General features: G+C 43.1%; 1 protein-coding gene across 14 annotated transcripts in view; it reads right to left on the bottom strand.

Moving 5' to 3' along the window:
• The window catches only part of plekha5 (pleckstrin homology domain containing, family A member 5), a 75,372-nt gene that overhangs the window by 3,677 nt on the left and 52,695 nt on the right, over nt 1-19,000 (bottom strand). For 5 of the 14 annotated variants that reach the window (XM_069695118.1, XM_069695116.1, XM_069695117.1 and 2 more), the window contains exons 8-24: nt 18,207-18,307; nt 16,829-16,944; nt 14,883-15,389; nt 12,320-12,800; nt 11,174-11,257; nt 10,349-10,468; nt 9,344-9,397; nt 8,402-8,482; nt 5,841-5,903; nt 5,672-5,752; nt 4,622-4,771; nt 4,433-4,534; nt 3,482-3,640; nt 2,704-2,859; nt 2,042-2,162; nt 1,326-1,441; nt 19-234 (exon numbers count right to left, since the gene is read on the bottom strand). In XM_069695118.1, coding sequence (XP_069551219.1) covers nt 19-234; nt 1,326-1,441; nt 2,042-2,162; nt 2,704-2,859; nt 3,482-3,640; nt 4,433-4,534; nt 4,622-4,771; nt 5,672-5,752; nt 5,841-5,903; nt 8,402-8,482; nt 9,344-9,397; nt 10,349-10,468; nt 11,174-11,257; nt 12,320-12,800; nt 14,883-15,389; nt 16,829-16,944; nt 18,207-18,307 — 2,708 coding nt within the window. Of the gene's footprint in view, nt 1-18; nt 235-1,325; nt 1,442-2,041; nt 2,163-2,703; nt 2,860-2,971; nt 3,273-3,481; nt 3,641-4,432; nt 4,535-4,621; nt 4,772-5,671; nt 5,753-5,840; nt 5,904-8,401; nt 8,483-9,343; nt 9,398-10,348; nt 10,469-11,173; nt 11,258-12,319; nt 12,801-14,882; nt 15,390-16,828; nt 16,945-18,206; nt 18,308-19,000 lie in introns of those variants that run through there. The other 9 variants (XM_069695124.1, XM_069695120.1, XM_069695123.1 and 6 more) reach the window with 9 other exon arrangements.

Below are 19,000 nucleotides of genomic sequence, written 5' to 3'. Positions count from 1 at the left end.
GCTCCAGTCATCCAATACCTGCATGCTGCGGAAATGGTTTTCCTTAGTAAATGAGTGACTGCGAGATGGAGCGTTGTCCTGGCCGCTACCACGGATACTGAGGCCTTTTTTCTTCTCCCGGAGGGCACCCTGCTGGTGGCGACGGATCCTCTCCAGCTGCTCCTCCACACTCATGCGGGGCCGGCTGCTCTCCACTGCACACAGCTGCTGTTCCACCGCGCTGCGTGGTCGCTCCTGTCAGCCGAGACGAAAACCGCAGACGAACACGGACAATGGATGTAATTTAATAACAATATAAGCAACATATTCAGCACTATGACACACATGGCGAATTTGTTCTTGTTCTTGTGCTTGTGCTTGGTGGGGGTGTGCTGCTAAGTGGCGTCACGGTCTGGCTGGGTCAGATCACATGAAGCAGCGTTCACTGTGAATACTTAGTATTGTTGAAAACGGTCTAAACTCGATCAGGCAGAATAATCTCTGCCAAGACTGCACGCACTGGAAAAACATTTTGCTTCTTTAAACACATTAGATTGACATAATAACCATAATAATGAGGGTTAAATGGCTCTTTAATGTTCACTCTCTTTGAACCAAAATGTGCTAAAGTCCAAACAAACTGACTGCTGTGCGCTCACACGCTCCCGCTGGCACACATGGGCGCACTCAAGAGCAGCTGGGGGCTAGTTCATGCCTGAGTAAGAGAGGCTGATGATGTGAAGTGAACTGAGGAGAAGTTGTTCATTCGCAGGTTGGTGCCACGCCGGAGGGCTGGCAGATGTGGTCTCAACTGTCCATATTGTTCAAGAAGCTGGTATCTAAGCTGAACTCCACGGGCCTGTGACACTCGCTCTCAGTGCCACGGGCTACAGGGAGGAAAACAATATGCGTTTTACTCACGGAGGGTCATTTATACTATATGTCCATATTTTTTCGAACTCGTACAAACACACTGGAAAAAAAGGACACGCCCTACATTGTGGCGCACTAATGACATGGTTGGTGTATTTCAGTTGATAGTGTTTGAGGCTGGAAACTGTATAAACCAAACTCGGCATCTATTTTACAACAGTCTGGTTTGAGAGCTTGAGTCACACCCCGGCCATGTGACCACTGGCCTCTCCTGCACATGTTTAACAGCTTAACAAGCAAAATAACAAACAATTAAGAGGGGAGTAAATGCAATTGAAGCAGATGAAGTGGTGTCCACAAGAGGCTCACAGTGACAGCAGAGTAAGACAAGAAAAGTGATGTTCTGCTGCTTAGTGCGTCCAGATGTACAAACGCTAAGAACAATTTACAGTTGCTAAAATCCACAGACTCACCGTCCTGGGGTCAGGCTTCTTGCTCTTCCTTAATGTGACATATGACGGTATGGAGGAACACTCATGCACTGGAGATTTGGTTCTGGGTGGGACGATACCAACTGGGTAGGAAATCCCTGGCCAAGAAAAGAGACACAAGTCAATAAGAGGTCTAGTTTGCACAATATTCAAATTTGTAATGGGTAATAATTCAAATTTCAGACACATTAGCGCATAAGCTTATAATTAAGAGTATGGTTAATGATACCGGTACTGGTATTTTCCCATTAATTAGAAAATGAATGTCTTCTGTAAAGCTCTGAGACCAAAGTTTGGCCAATTTCCTTTTTTTGGAAACTGTTATCCATCTATTCATGTGAGGCTGCAAAATGTCTAAATATAGTGAAGTAAATAAAATATCTCATCAAGTTATGCTAGCACTGACATATTTCAACCTCGTAATAAAAACTGAGTGTAATTGCAATTTCTGCCACGCAAGTGCAGGTTCAGATGGCCCTGTATCCATGGCAACCACTGTATGACAAATAATGGTTGCCATGAGAGATACTTATGACTGACCCACCAATGTGATATCCGTGTAAAAGGAAACTGAGATCTGCGCTACAGACAGATGGTTGTGTCCGAATCTCTCCCTCTTTACTGTATACTGCACAACATCTACTACCCACCTTTAAACTGCATTTTCATCAGAAACTGTAACATCATGTAATTTGTACCTTTGTTTCCAGCATGTTCTCTATCAGATGGGTGTTCAGATCGGTCCTCTCCATTGCTCTCATCCACTTCGGCCACTGTGGTGAGCTCTGGTTCACTCTTATACAGCCTGTAGTCAGGACCCTGCCGATGAGAAATAAGGATATCAGGATTTAGATATCCAGGGTTTGGTTGCAAACTGACATAAACAACATGTAAAATTAAGTACAGAACCAAGTCACAGACACCAGTAAACAAGTCATCCATTCTTTATCAATAAAATCATGCTTTATGGACTGAGCAATCTTAAAACATAAAAGTAAACAGCAAACAGAGACAGTTAAACTCAGAAATGGCTTAATTTGCAACCAAAGACAGAAAATACAGATATATACAATCACTACTTTTCAACAAACATGAAGACAGAAAAGGGAGACAATATGATTCATTAAAAAAGATGAAGAAAAAAATGCACAAGTGACGCTTCAGTCAACTCACAAAAAATTAGTTGATGGATAAAAAGCATAAAATCAAGTAAATAAATGGATAAGATTCAAACAAAAGCAATCCAAAAGACATGAAATGTCTGTAGAAATGAAAGTGGAACCTCATTGCATTTGGCAATGAAATGTGATGACACAGCAGGGCAGGGTCAACCATGAGGTCAACAGGTCAACAGGCTTACGCTGTGCGTGCTATTCCTGTGATTGGCCTTCTTGTCCTCTGGCCTGTGGAGTGATGAAGGGCGCACACCAGCATGAGAGGGCATAGGGGGCACTGTGGGGGGGTTGGGCTCGTAGGACTCGGGTAGAGGTGGCCGTGGGGGTACCGAGTCCTCCTCCTGGGGATTATACAGGGCACGACAGGACAGAAAGCAAGGTGACACATGGTGCCACCATGCAGGCTCACGGCCACAGGCATCTGGCACAGAGCATCTCGCGCCCATACGAGGGGCTAACCAGCTGAGCAGCCAGAGAGAGTCCTCCACACGCTGTTGGAGCTCGACTGACGCGTTCCTTCAGACGCCACCACTCATACTGTCCAGTTTGAGCTCTCAGCTTAAGTCGATCATCATCATCCACACAACTTACAGGAGAAGCTGCTCCAACTACCTTTATTTTGTGATCAATTATGTCTGCTTATTGATGGAGTCTTCTTCAGTTCCATAAACTAAAATAACACTCTTAAGCTCGCATCTTCAAACTGCTTGTCATGTCGACCGCTGGTCCGAAATGTAAAGATATTTAGATAACACTGATAGAAAAAAGAAAGGGAATAAATCCTTACATTTCAGAAGCTGGACACACAAAAACATTGGTTGATAAACGATTAAGACAGTTAAATAATCACCAAACTTGTTGAATAATTGTCTGTTGATCAAGTATTCTATTAAAGGCCTGGTAGTTTCAGCAGTAGAGAAGAGTGAGACCAGATGTGCTGTTTTGTATTTCAGTGTGCCTCACCTCGCTTTTATGCTTACTGAAGTTGGTTTTGGGCCCATAGCAACCCATCCCATCAACAGCATTTCTCTGGACTTTGTGTTTATTGAGGGCCTCTATCACATCTTGAATCCTCCACAGCTCTTTCTGGATGTGGACGTGCTGCTGACTGGGAGGCTCCGTCTGGGCATGCACAGAAGACACACGTTCACAAATCACCAAACATTACCTGCAGATACACATCTAAGCTGGAGTACAGCAGCTAATGATGTAAAATTAACATGCAAGGGGCAGATTCAAGATGCAGAGGGAAAATGGACAAGACAGGAGTGTGCAGTTGAAATGAAACGCCCAGTGATCTATTCAAGCTCCTACTGGCTGTGATATGAACCTCAGAACAGGACCAGCAAAGAGAGGAGATGAAACGAGGGTTATAGTTAGACTGGACAAAGAAGCGATGAGCGGAAACAGAAGGGCAAGAAACACAGACATGTAATTATCTCCCCCTTGTTGATGACAGGTTTGTCTTGTGTGAAGAGGATGTCCAGACTCCCTGCTGGCCCTCTGACGTCTCTACTCTGAATTAACATGGGTTATTCTGACTCAGGCTCAACCAGGAAAAACTGTTCGAACAGCTTCTCTGTCTCTACACTTCTCCCTCGATGAAGGACAAGATAAAAGACTAACTTAATTAAGACCTGCTCTGTCATCATTACTGTCATAAATCAGTCACTATGTTGCTTTCATCTCTCCTTTACCTCTCTCCACACTCAGCTGAGGGCCCTGGAGCAGAAATCTTCTTTCCTTTTCCCTTAAAGTGTCTACAAAACGTTTGACTGGGTGTTCAGCTTTCTTTGAAGCTCTGCAGTATATGTACTCTCACCAAAGTCAGACTATTATGCCATAAAAGTGTTAAGACAGTAAAGGTGGTTCAAGATTCAAGCAGTGCAGCTTCATTCGCATAAATGATCCCACCTGAGGGCTTCCCAGTGCTTCTAGCTGCTCCAGCAGGTTGTTCTTAGCCAGAGTCACATCTCCTTCCAGCTTGTCGTATTCCCTCCATGACTGCTCCAGCTCCTGGCAAAAACAGGCAAAAACTCTCAGCTCATTAGCACTCCTGAAGAAAGAGAGCTTCAGAAAGTGTGAATGCACTGAATGACTCACAGCAGTGACTCTGGACAGCTCTCTGCATGTGCTGAGCAGACCGCTCTGCAGTAAGTCTCTCTGCTGGATGACGCTCTGCATGGCAGCCGGGCTATCAGAGCCCATCTCTATCTCCTGGCTGGCTGACAGAAGTGCCGTCTCCAGGGTGTGCTGCAGGAACGCACAACACATCAGATTCACATGCAGCACGACAATTCAATCTGTCACAATAACCTTGTAGATCGGCTAACTCTACTAAAGTCATAATGGATTATCTAAGCCTGTGGCGAAGCCTCTTATGCTTTTTATGGCCCATGAGCCTGTTTTTAAGCCCTGTTTTGTAACTAACCAAGTGTCTGTGTGGTCTATAAAATGCCCATCAGCTGCTCTTATCAAGAGTTCAAAAAGTCAGATATGTAACTCACAATAATCTACAAGATACATAAAAAGAACATTTAACAGTATCTTTCCTTGAGCAATGACTTTATTCAATAATCCATAACCAGATCTATTAAATTTACTGCATGTCAGCTGAAAAATCTTCAAATCATTTCAGAATTTAAATTGAGTGAGTTATAGTTTTGTTTTTTAAGGATAAAAGTAACTCCAAATAGACCGCAAATTATGCTACATCTGACAATTTCCTTAGTAATTGTATCACACAAATAAAGAGACCTATATAGGAAATCCTCTGTGAATGATGTTTGTATAAGTGACTTCTCGTGGTGTACTCTGAACACTGCACAGCAACCAGTACAACAAAACAGTCTGCTGATAATGAGAATTAGCATACAGCGTGCTGAATATGACTTTGCAAGCACGACAATTGTTTCAAGCTGATGGCAATAGTTTTCGTTATAGGCTACATAAGCACTAAAACAGATACACAAAACTTTTGAGGTTTTTTTTTCCCCCCTCTTTGCTTATAAATTTGAACTCGGGGTATATTTATCATGGAAACAAACTGCATACTGTGTATCGTTTTAAGTTCATTCTCTTCGACACGGTGCCATATGTTTGTGCGCGTTTGTTTTGTGTGGGAATGTAACGTTGACAAATGTGCAGCGTCACCTTCTCTCTGTAGAGCTGCTGAAGTTTCTCCTCCTGCGTCTGCACCATTTTATCCTGCTCACACAACCTGCTGAGTTTAGACTGAAGAGAAAACAAGGAGGAGTTGTGAGCCACTGCGTGAAAGCTGAACGGAGCATCGCGTCACACAATGGTGCGACAGTGAACTCACATCAGTGTCCAGATCTTCTGGCATACATGTGTAGGCTTGTTCCCTGTAGTCTTCTGGACTCAACTGTAAAGAAAAGCAGAGCGTCAGACAAGAGACACCAAATCTGCACATACACGAGAATTTGGAGATCTAATGCAGTGTCACGACAGGTCTCTCTCTCTCTCTCTCTCTCTCTCTCTCTCGCTCTCACACTGCGCTACGGGATTTATTCTAGAGTACGAACTCATATTTCACTCAATCAGACACATTACCAAGCCAGCGGCCGCTCTAAACACAGTCTCTGTGCTGATAATTCTTGTGCCTCGTGTTTCATCACCCACAGTCGTTTGTCTCCATCAGTACTACGCAGTGGTTTTATTGGAAATGTAAGAGGAAGGCGTGTAATACAATCTGCCTTACGAAACTCTCGAGTCAGCGCATAAGCGGTGTCCACCACGCATGTTTTCTCCAGCACGCGCTCTGCAGCTAATTGGTCCGAGGACTCTGTGACTTCGTTGCGTTGAATCAAAGAGAATGACAAGATAACCACAGATCTACTTTTTAACGGGCAGTTCTGTTGTCCAGAACAATTACAAACAGATGTTTAGTTACTTTAGTCAAAAGGATTTCAGTGCCTGAATGTAAATACAGTTACTTTACAGTAGTTGTTACTGGTTTTTTTTCACTTGTATTAATACTGTAATTAAAAAAACTAAAACAATGTCAAAACAAGTGGAATTTATTTCAGCTGCATTGGATCCCATGGTTCCAGAAAATCCACATATATCATCATTCACTCAGCCTTCTAAATGAAAAGAAATACAAGTACAGTCCACAAATATCAGGACAGTGGCCTATTTCAGTTTTTTTTTGTGTGTGTTTGTGTCCACATTGGATATGAAATGACATAATGACTGTAAGGTCAAAGGGCCAAATGTAAGATTTAATTCACCTCCTGGCAAATGTACAACCTGCAGGCACAGCAGACAGTTGGCATCTTCCCTTGTGACATTCTGCCAGAACGGCAGCCATTATCCTTTCTTACTTTTTGGGGGGCTTTTTTGCTTTCAGTCTGGTCTTCAGCAAGAGAAACACGCGACCATATCACATGTCAGACAATATATCTGTTTGGCCTAAAAAAAAAAAAAAACTTGGATGCTTTGGTTAAAAAGTGCACTGAGGTTCATGACCCTGCACTGGGGGGGGGGGGGGGATTAAAGCTAAGAGCTGGCACATTAACCTCAGACATTATACAAGTTCAAATCCAATGCGCTAAAAAACAAAACAACAAAAAAAATGACTCACTGTCCGAATACTTTCAGACTCCATGGTGTTAAACATTCCTCGCTCACACCTGCATTCTTTCATACGCACTTCTATTAACACCTTTTTCTTCAGCTGAACCACACAGCACAGTTAAAGCAGGTGGGACTGGAGAACCACATGGCATTCAACACAGAACATGCAGACTCTCCCACAGCTTTGGAGAGCTTCACTGTGGCGTCGTGTGGTGTGGACTACAAGTGACTTGGGGAGAAGGAGGAGGAGGGCGACAAGATGTCTGGCAGCTGAACAGGTGGGAATGCAGCTGTTTGCGGAGCCGGTATGTCAATGAATGAGTGACGGTGTGAACGCGGGTGAGAAGGGGGGTGGGGGATGGTCAGTTTTCTGTAGCACTTTTACACCTTGAGATGGGTCACAGAAGTGGCAGAGTGATGTCACAGCTATCGTCACACACTCCAGCCGGCCCCTTTATCCTTTCCATCAACAGAGTGACGAGTGGAAGTGAACGGGAAGGAATTACCTAGAAAACATCTGTCTTCATTTCATCAGCATGCCCCCCCGCGGGCAGTCAGTATTACGTATAGAGCCAATTCAGTGACTGATGCTCAAGAGTGTCAGCTCTTATACTCCTAATCATTACATGTGAATAGTGTTTGACTGAGTAGCAAATGATGTGCACAAAAAAGCAGACTCGGCATAAACTGTAAGTGGGGTATTGAGTTATATACTTAAGCTATTTAACTATATTGAAATATTCATGCACCTAAATTCCTGAAAACATGAAAAGCAAATTATGTTATTGCACTTAAATGATGCCATAAAAACAATATCCTTGCTGGCTTTAGACTAGGGCTCATTTTTCCACCAAAAGATAAAGTATTTTTGTATGAACTGGGCTGAACAAGTGACAAGTCTGGCAGTACAGAATGAAGTCACACTAATCAGAGTCCCTCTGCCAAGTTCAGGTGGCTCAGCTAATGAGAGGGAACGCATTCTGCACAGGGTTATGAAAATTCACACACCAGAATGAGGAAGAGATTTAAGTGAACAGTGAAGCATATGTACATCATACTACTCTTTATAAAAGTCATGCCCATCTGAGCATGACTTCTCATCATAAGAGGAGAACAGTCAAAAGCAATGGATGGGGAGGTGCTGGCAATACAAACGATACAGGGAGACCGGTCTCAAGATGCCGTGAAGACTTGGACATCGGAAGAGGAGCATTGCAAAACAGACCAAAAGAACAACAGTGACTGGTGAGGATGAGGCGGAGCAAAGCCTTCGGCTGGCCTTACTTGCTGGTAAAGTTGAGGCCTCGGGGCAGAGTTCTCAATCAAAGTGTGAGTCATGACGATTAAAGGGTCATTTTCCTTCATCTAGTCCGGTGTGGAGAGGAGCGATATAGCAAGTGTCAGAAAGTTTACAGCAGTGTTTCACTTCTGAGACAAACACCCACAGTGTGATTACACCTCACTCGCTCTCTCTGACGGAGCAGACTCTGACACATCCAGAGAGGACAGGGATGGAAACAGCAACAAGAGATGCTCAGAAATAGGATCAGCAAGACATTGTTATGCAAAGCTCTAAGATCCTGACTTATTACCCCATGGAAAGTTCCCATTACAGCTTGATGTATTGTGATAGAAAATACACTAAGCACTATTGTTGGGATGTACTGTATGTGGCAGTAGATGGCGAATGTTAAATCTCATCCCTTAAATTGCAGGATAGAGAGAAAAATTACATACTTCTCAATGCTTAGGCAAATCTGAGGCTAGCTTTGCTAAAATAATTGTTGGAGAGGTGTTACTGTGCCTCTGTGCTAAACAGTGAACTTAATCAAACTTTCAAAGTACTAAAAAGCAGAGAATGAAGGTTAAAAAAAAAATTGCTTCGCAAGCATTTAAAAGTTCAATGTCATGACAGCTGCTTTATATAGCAGAGATAAAACTTGTCCACATTTCCTAACTATACAGAATAGCGTGATAAGCAGTTAGTGCAGCTGACTGTGAGGGACAAGCATTGCAAACTAGCTTAGGCTACAAATGCTGTGGTATGTGACACTGGTTCATGCTATGCACTTGTACCCATTAAATAAATAAATAGATAAATAAAAGGTAAATTAGCTAAGCATCTGATACAGCAGACAGCACTGCTCAACACAATAATAGCAAAGCATTAAATGAGTTCAGTTCATGACAGGAGGAGACAGGGCATGCATGCATGCATTACCCCACCTGATTGTCCAAATACATGAGGTTCCTTTGGAGGTGATGCGAGAGAATGTCGTTCTGGCGTCAGCAGCAAAGGAGAGGAAAGAAAAGGCAACCGGAGAGTGAGACAGAAGAAAAAGGAAGTCATGTTCTTTTGCTGATTCTCTCTCTCTTTCTCTCTCTCACACACACAGTCTCACACAGACATGTTCTGTACTCAAAGCTAACCAGAGAGAAAGGACACAAAAGGACCAGTCAAGGTGAAACAAATAGGTCAGGAACCAAGTGTACTACAGAAAGTAGCAGGATGAGTGTACTGCAGGACATGGAAGATTAGAGCTCCATGATGGTGAAATGGTCACATTGAGTCTCGAACAACTGCAGGCAAGACATGAAGAAAATGGTTGAAATCCTTCTCAAACTACACAACAGGTTATGAGCATCCTGACAGCAACCTAAACTACATGAAGTACGGTAACCGTCTTTGGCTGAACTCATACACTTCAAATAAGATTGTACAGTAGTGGTTAAAAAGAGTGTAAAAGTGATTACAACTTCAACCAGTCTCCGCTTCAGACCTGGTTGACCTACATCAGTAAGGGACAAATCTGGAGTTGGCATCTTAAAGAGTCTTAGAGAGCAAAAATCCTGAATTAATGTCAACATATGCCAATGGCCTTAATTTAGTCGCTCTATAAGCTTGCCAATGGCTTTAAGTGTCCTTTCCAGCTAACATCGGTCTGGACACTTTAAAGGTAGAAGAGGAATGGCTGCCTTGATAAAAAATGCCCCAAACACGATGATCTGATTGACTGAATAAAGTGAGATACTGGTAGTGGTATAGTTTTGCAACTTCTAAAAACTATTGTGTTTCCAGACACTCTTAATATTGAAAATGCCTTCAATCCGCCATGCGTGAAGACCAAAGAAACCCTTCAGATCGACATGGATAATGGAAATGGGTAAAGATGGCGCACACACACCACACGCTACCATACACGCCTGCGGAGACGTCTCTGGGGGCCTGACCTTTGGGTTGTCGCCATCCATGTTAAGTTGCATAAGCTGCGCTACAGTGTGCTCCCGGATACTGTTTAGCTCTGCCTGCTGCCGCCGCAGCTTTATCAGCAGCAAAGTCAGTTCCTCAGGCTGCAGGGGAGGGGAGGAAGGGAGGGACACACAACCGCAACGATGGAAACACCGCAGGAGGAGTGGGAGAGGGAAGGAGAGAGCACACCAGGATAGGAGATTTAGAGGTGTCAGGCTCCTGATAGGTGAACAGTTGCTGCATCCTGCTACTGAGATTTCATGCAGTTCAGGACCATGAGATTATCCGATGTACTATCACTGTCAGCAGCATGCAAATTCTATACGTCCACTGAAAACAGAAGAGCGGTTAGCATTCATTACAGAATCCAGTTCACACTTCAGCGGCTCCATGAGTGCGGAGCACTGTGCACGGCTTTGACATAAATTCCTGATCTGGCTTAAAGAGCTGTGAGTGACAGGGTTTTTAAGTCTTCACAGATGTGAAGTGAGTCTAAGGAGCTCCTGAAGTGAACGTAGTAAATCCTACCACTTGGAACATTCATCAGAGGTCTGCCCAAATCTGACTCGAAAACTTCTGTCACAATGTTTTGGGAGGAAATGATGGACAGAGAGAGGGAGATGGGAAAGGAGAGGGCCAGTTGTGATAGGACATTAGTATTGTCTTTTATAGAAATCCAGTTGAATCCAGATTGTAAAACTGTGGAGAACCAAAGTGTGAAGCATCTCCACTCAGCACCGCAGTGACCTAAACCTGCGTACTTAGAGGATGGACACAGGAAAGGAAACACTTGGATGAAGACTTACTGTTTTGCCTTGGAGAGACTGAGCAGTGACTGTCTGGATTGGGATCCCTGCAGGCATAGACCTCCTATCAGGTGTGTAGGCATACTGCAGGACACAACCAATTATTATGGAAAATGTCACATACGCAATGGATTGTTTTAAATAATCACAGACAGCCTCAGGCATACACAGAACCATTTTGAACATACTGTTAGTTATATTTCACCATTTACATATTGTTTGTAGTGATATTTGCATCTCAGATTTCTGCCACCACAAACACAATTGAAGATGAATGTCATTTTGTTTGTGCTGCTCAAACCATTGAAACACATGGATTATGCACATGTAACAAAATTGGCTTGAACACTCTACAAGCTACAAAGTGAAACTGAGAAAAGTCTGTTTTGAAATCTCCCCCCCCACGTTTACGCTGTCAACAGTTTTCAGGGGAACTATTTCTTGCGTGAAACATACCTTTAAGTGAATATGCTGACACTGATTGTGAGGAAAGGTGACGCTATTGATTTTTTTTTTATGACATTTTGAATGCAGGGAGCACCACAAACACATTCCATTTCCCTTCTTTACATAAGGCTGAAGGTAGACATTTCCAAAGTCAGATATCTCAAGCGGTTCAAATATAAAACCAAGGCTACAGTATCTGTATGCACAGATACCACCAGAGAAATAAAGTGTTTTCTAGGTACGTGGGAGAACAGCACATTTACTATGCGTTACTTTTACATATAAATGAATGCGTGTTACATTCAAGCCCGTGCCAAACGTGTTCACACAGTGCTAATTAAGCCTATTAGGATTACTTTGTATTTCACAATGTTTTTACACCTGCTGTCTAGTGAGACATTTCTGCACATCGGATGGATGCAAGCTGGCCGTGCCCGATGGGCAGAGCATGCACATTAGAGCCTGTTTACCTCTCTGCTAACTTGAATGGGGATCAAATAATTCAGTTATGCAGCTCAAATGTCATTGAAGTGACTGGATTACATTCTGATAGTGAAACAAGTCATTTTAAGACACCTTTCATTTAATTCATCCACCATTTACACACAGAGTAGGCTATGCTGGAGCCGATGACGTAAGCATGTGTCAACAGGCTTTTTATAATTAGAGACAAATTTCAACACGGCAGGTTTTACTGACCTTGTTGACTTGTGGTCTGAGCCGTCTGTCAATGCTCAGGTCTCTTCTGTAGATGGGAGAGGAAACTTCTGAACGAGTACTGCCCATATTGTAAGATCTCATCGGAGAGTAGCCACCGTACATGGACAGGGAGCCGTGGGAGGGCGAGGGGGGTATGGAGTGGCTCAGTGCGGCATGCTCCGACAAGTTGATCATGGTTTTGGGACTGGTCATATTGCTGTAGAGCCCTGGATGCCTGGTGTAGCCCTGTCTCTGTTGCCACTCGTACAACTGCCACATGGTGTCGTCACGCATGGAGCGCCGCTTGTCAGTCGGCGAGGGACCCAGGGCCTGGTCGTACAGCGATGGCGACATGCTGCAGATGCTGTCGCGCTGTGCCATGCTATTCCTGGGCATGCTGCGGTAGCCATCTCCATAATGTGGCATATAGGGTACCCGGTGGCTTGGCATATTTCGAGGCAGAGTCTGGTACGATGTGATGCTGAGGAAAAAGAAAAACGGACTTGGTTATGAGGGAGTTATCATATTTATTTGGGTAGGAATATACAGGAGTGTTTATATTTTGAAAAACACCAAACAAAAACGTCCAATTACAACTTGACTTTTAGGAACTCGCTTATCAACGCAATGGTATTTTATCAGTGAAAGTTTTTTCATGTGCCTGTTTAACGTTAAATTTTAACTTCAACTTTAGTCCTGTACTTGGATTCAGTTTTGACCGATACTTTGTCTGCAAACAGTACATGCATTAAGTACCACAGTATGTATCAGCGTAAGAGACAAGGATGTATGTGACACGTATATTCCTCATTTCGCGTGTTTATATGTGCATCTTTGGGGCACTGAGCAAAGCCGGAGCGCTACTCAGACAAATTAGACCTTTTCATTGACAACAAGGCTTATAAAAGCTCCACATCCAATGTGGGTTCAAAGTCAGTGCAGCTGGCATCAAGAGAGCTCCCTATTAAGACTCCCTGACAGATCCGGGCTACAGCACTCACTGGTCTGTACAGTAGCCTTACAAAAAAGGCACGTGACTGCATGGAAACCAAACATCAGTCTGGAGGACATGCATGTCATGACAAAAGGAGGCTGTTGAAAGAGATGAACAGAGAGAGAAAGGGATGTATCACAGAGGACCACGACAGATACAAGGACTGAGGCCTTTTGTAGTTTTATCCATGACTCGCTTTAAATTCATGCCTTGCTCAAACTGGGTTTGCATATCCACTTCTTAACACAAACGTACTTATAGAGTGAGTGGAGGCAAATAGGCATGACTGTGAAAAAATTGAGCACAAGCCTGGTGACAATCAACTGACAGATAAATAAACGGACAAGAAACAAACTGATAGCGAGGCGGACAGACTGACATGGTGAGAGAACAGGCTTTATCTCAACCAATTAACTAGAATCACTGCTGTACGCCTCCAACGACCAATGAAGTTGCAGTTCACATCCATATCTGTCGAGGCCCACATAACATGTGGTAAAGACTTTAATGAAAGTTATTCAGTGTATTTTTAGGGATGTGCTTTGTTAAGTCTTGCTTGTTGTCTACTGTTTAAGTGTGTAAATTCATTGAAAGGAACAAACTTGTTTGTGTTCAATGACGATTGGTCAAAAAAGCTGATTGTCAGTAGACGATACTTTTAATATAGATGTTGCTGCAAATTATGAAACGTGGAATGCTTCACATGCTTCAACCCAACAGCACAGACGCTCTATCCAGTCACCAGTTTCAAGGTGGACACCCAAGATTAGTGCCACCAATTCAGTATCTGACCAAATGTAAAATATGGTCACAATTTGCCTTTTGTTCTTGAGTTATGGTGTTGAATAACATCCAGAGGGTCATTTTATCCTGTTTGAAATTTGGGTAAAATTGTTACATAATATGAAATCTTCAGTAATGTACAAACGTGCTGTGTGAGGTGACAATGACCTTTGACCTTTTACCACCAATAACAAATTCTCATTTCATCCTTGAGTCCAAGTGAACAGTTATGCCAGATTTGAAGAATGTCCCTCCGGGCGTTCCTGAGATATCACAATGATGGGAAGGACAGATGGACAACCCGAAAACATAATGCCTCCGGCCACGGCTGCTGCCGATGCTGAGAAATAAAGATGCGCTTCTCACCGCAGGGTCGGTGGTAGACAGAGACTCTGGCTAGCAGACTCAGCGATTGTTTATCCACACTTCTGCTTACTGGTAAATTCAACACCATAATGTCAAAGTGTTTACATCATAATTAAAGTGTCTCTTGCTTTCAAACAACACATGCAAAGAAATGGGCTTAAGAAGCTCTGGAAAATCTAAATCTGCATATAAATCACCGTATGTGAGCACTCAGACACTTAAAAGAGACTCACTCTAGTCTCAAGATCAGCATTTCTAGATTACACCAACTTTAGCCAAGTTCCATTTCATGTGGAAAAAAACAACTGGTGCAGGACCTTGTGGAATAGAGTGTCTGCCATCACTTTTCCTCTTACGGCACACATCATTTATTTTCAAGATTTGTAAAAACATGATAAAATATCATATAATCAAACCAACCTCCTGGTATCGTCATCCTGGTTACGTCCTCTCTGTGTGCGAACCCACTGCTCCAGTTGCTGCATAGAGCTGGTCCTACTCAGGTTGCGGTCCGGCTCACGGGTGGGACTTTGCTGATGAGGGACTCCGGTCCCGTCGGTTTGACACTGCTCCCCAGATCCGTTCACCTGGGGGCTCTGGTGTGACCTGTCCATCTCAGTCAAAGGCTGCGGCGAGGTCATACTAGCCTTGATGGCCGCTGCCTGAGCTGGCTGCAGTTTGATACTGTTGATCTTGGTGAGCGGACGTTCACGCTCTGCCCCGTCCTTCTGGAAGCCATAGCGCTCAGCATCCCGCTGCTTCCGCTCCTCTTCATCTGTGGTGGTGGAAACTGCTGCAATGCGCTCGCGGTCAACTTCACGGTTGCGTTCATTGTTCTGGATCTCAGGCTGTGTGAGTGGCAGCCTGTGGTTAACCACATGGTTGATCTCTTGTGGTCCACACTGCTCCACTTTTAGCCTGTCCAACCTGAAAAAGACAGGAAGAGAGGCTTAGAATAATAATGAGAAAGATCTTCCAAATCCTGTGAACTATAAATAGAAAAGACACAAAAGATCAAAAGAGATGGAAAACAATAACTTCATTAGATTTGATTGGCAGCTTCATTACTCCTCTGTGTCACATATAAAAGGTGTCTGAGATGATGTAAGAAGCGTGGACAAAACATAGTTGTAGACCTAATGTGTTACCTTTTGTAAACTCTGCTATGGGGGCAGCTGTGAAACAAACATGTGAAAAGTGTGAAGTAAATGATTAAAGTGAACAATGTTCCTTCCAGCTGCCAGCAAAGGCCAGACGTGGAAAAGGAAATCAGATATCTCCAATAAAAAGCACTGCCTCTGCTGAAGCATGTCTCAAAGGTGCTGCTCAGACCCCAGTAATCCATTTGCAGCCCACTTTTGCCTCCTCTCTAAAAGACCTATCTATCACTCGAAGGCCCCGAGGGAGGCACCCGAAGGTAATAGACACCAGCACTCCTTGGCCTTAGACAGAGTCAAGGTCACGACTTCAAAGTTTGGCAAATTCCCCTCAGTAGCATGGCTCACTGGGTTCGTAATAAGAAGGCAGCATTCCTTCAGAGTTTCCATTGTATACTTTCAAAAAGCAGAACTGGTCACGTAATGTCTTCTCCAGCTTTCTGTGACTCCACCGAGGCAGCAGAGCACACATTCAGCCCTGTGGAAGGTCTGTGTGCATTCAGTTTTCCTAGATATTGACAGCTGAAATGAAGTTACCTTTTGTTTTGATAGATATGACGCTGTTATATTAGATCGCCTTACACTAACATCACGCAGTCCCATTCAACAGACCTATTCAGTGGATTTCAGGCACTACTGCTCTGTATAATTACACAGCTCTTTATACTGTTACGCCTCTGCTTAGTCATGTATAAGGAGGGCATTAGACAGGCAGGCTGCCAAATGACAGACATCTAACAGAAATGATAAATTTAAGAGAAGGAAAAAAACCTTGTCCTGACGAGTCAGTGATCCTGATCAGCCAGCACATCTGTGGACAACATCCCATCAACCTCCCGCACCATGCATACACAGTGCACACATGCCCACATGCACATGGCATTCTTACTTATGTTACGCTGTAATAAACTTCAACTGTAACAACAGTTACACAACATGAAAGAAAGTCGCAGCTTCTTCAAAGAACCCGGAGACGAGAAACGTCAAAAGTGGGCGTTGAACTTGTGTTGAAGTATTTAACAGCGTTAAAGTGCGTGCTTCCAGTACAAAGGCAGAACAAGAAAAATCAGGGTGGAAACATTTTTTACTCATTTACTTACTAGTCATGACTGCTAGTTTTAGGAACTGTGCGCAAAGGTATTCGAAAACACAAAAAAAAGATTCTCGTTTCACTGACAATATGCCTAAAACAGTGAAGCTCTTACAAACCTTATGACTGGCTCTGAATGCACAAGGGCGGCATCTGTCATTACTTTCATCCATGATTCCATCTCTTTGGCTGTGTCTGTGCAAAAATAGTATGTCCGCATGTTGGGATGTGTCGCCTGTATTGACGATGGACAGGATGAAGGACAGGAAGAGAGACACACAGGGACAGTTATCTGAAAGAGAGAAGACAGAAAATCAGGGTTGCTTGCCTTAATGTAGGGTTATCAGAAAATAAGAACATAGACTGAGACTATAACTTTCATGCATTTTATATTTCTTAGGGAATAGCATTGAATGATTCTGGTTTGTGAAAACTCCTGGCTGTGGCCATCTGTGCCATCCAGATAAATAAATCCTCGAGTCACCTGAGCTTCATGCATACCACTAGATTAGGGCAGTAAATCTGCCACAGTACTGTAGGACTTACCATGCTGTGCATTGTACGGCAAACACATTGTTCCGTTGTTGCTCTGTTCCCTCGCAGTGAACAAACCAATATATTGTTAAAACGAGAAAGACAGAGAGACAGATTGTTTAGTGAACAACCTCAATATCCTGTTTACCAATGGCAAAAAAAACACTCTGTCAATTCTGTAATTACTTCACAATTATCTTGGAAAAAAATAAGGAACTCTTAATGACATAGCCATTTTGGCCACAACAACAAGAGAAAGGATAAGTTAAGAATTAAAAATATGCAGTCAAAAAGTCATCCCATTCCTGAGTGAATCACTGTAAACTGAAGAGGTTGTGCCCTGCTCTCGTGTTTCTCTCTCTCCCTCTACTCTCCCTCGTTCAGACTGGATCTCTGCTGGAAAAGAAGTGGGCTGTGTGGTCGGAGAGACCTTGAGCAGACTCCTGGGCGTCTGTGTTTGGCTGTACTTGGCAGGGCAAGTTTGTTGTCTCGGAGGGTTTATGAAGAACCCACAGTCAAATATTGTACACACCACTGAGATCCCATAAAAATAAGCCTGTTGCCCTGTAACTTGGGAGTTTCAGAGTATCACGGTACTCTAGTACTGCACAGAGATATGACATGTGGTTGCTTTTTGAGCACTAGCAGCTTGCAGATAAAGCAAATATTTAAATCACCTCTAACGTAACAGAAAAACCTGTTCAAAGGAAAGTAAACCAAGACGCTGATTCATATACTTAAGAAAACATTGTGGTATTATAAACGCCACCACAGTAAAAAAAACACTTTCTAACTGTATACCAGGGATATTATTATTCTGGGAGACTTGTATATTCGACTCTTATGACATAAATTCAGAACTTTTGAAACAAATACAAACTTTGTTCTTTTCTGTGTTTTAAGTGTACTAAAGAATAACATGTGCAGACTAACAAAGTTTGAAAGGAATGAAAACATGCAAACCTTAAAGGAATATTTTCTGTTAATGTGATCATCCACAGATAACATGGATACACGAAAGCTTGGTAGGAGGATGCTGCCAAGTATCCCCTCCTCTTTTTCATCTGCAATGAAACAACAAGACAACACAAAATATTAGGGGCTATTTTTGTCAGTCAACTTGAGTTTGTACACGTCTTCAGTCTAAACCCTCATGTTGAACATTAATTTGAAAATCCAGAGACAAACCAAGTGGACTGTGAGAAAAAACAACAACTAAATGACGAGTGTGTTGTTCAGATAAATGGAGGATACAGAGTCCAATCTGTAGAAAAGATGAGCACTGATTCAAAGTCCTATACAGCTAGGCTGCTCTAATCCTCATTAAGTTAACAGACAGGGCTCCACATTGACAATGGGGCACTCTCCACAGGGGGGATTAGATTGAGTCCCAAGTTTTAAGCAGAAAGTAGCTTACTCTTCCAATTTGACACAAGCAAACTGCACTGCTTACCGAAAACAATGCAGGAAAACAAAACGTATCAGGGAATTGACTGCCACGCTCCCATATGTGCTTTTGCTTTGTTTGCTTGGTATATGTGCATGTGTGTGTTACCTGGGCATGTTATATAAAAATCAAAGCCTCATAACCCACATTGATAGTAGCTGGGATGAATAAGGCTCATGAAGAACGGTGGGTAATATTTGGGGGAATAAGTGGTAGTGGGACTCGGCCCCTGACAATTTAGATGCAGCTGTTACTGAAGTCTAAAGGACTGATGGATTCATCTATCTGGCAGCATCAGCTGTACCTGAAA

The sequence above is a fragment of the Brachyistius frenatus genome, unplaced genomic scaffold, assembly GCF_029030835.1.
Source record: "Brachyistius frenatus isolate BFR_SWC_R1_liver_20210118 unplaced genomic scaffold, ASM2903083v1 Contig_19, whole genome shotgun sequence".
Lineage (NCBI taxonomy): Eukaryota > Metazoa > Chordata > Actinopteri > Embiotocidae > Brachyistius > Brachyistius frenatus.
The sequence above is the reverse complement of the archived record's forward strand: the minus strand, read 5'-3'. Positions and strand labels throughout refer to the sequence as shown.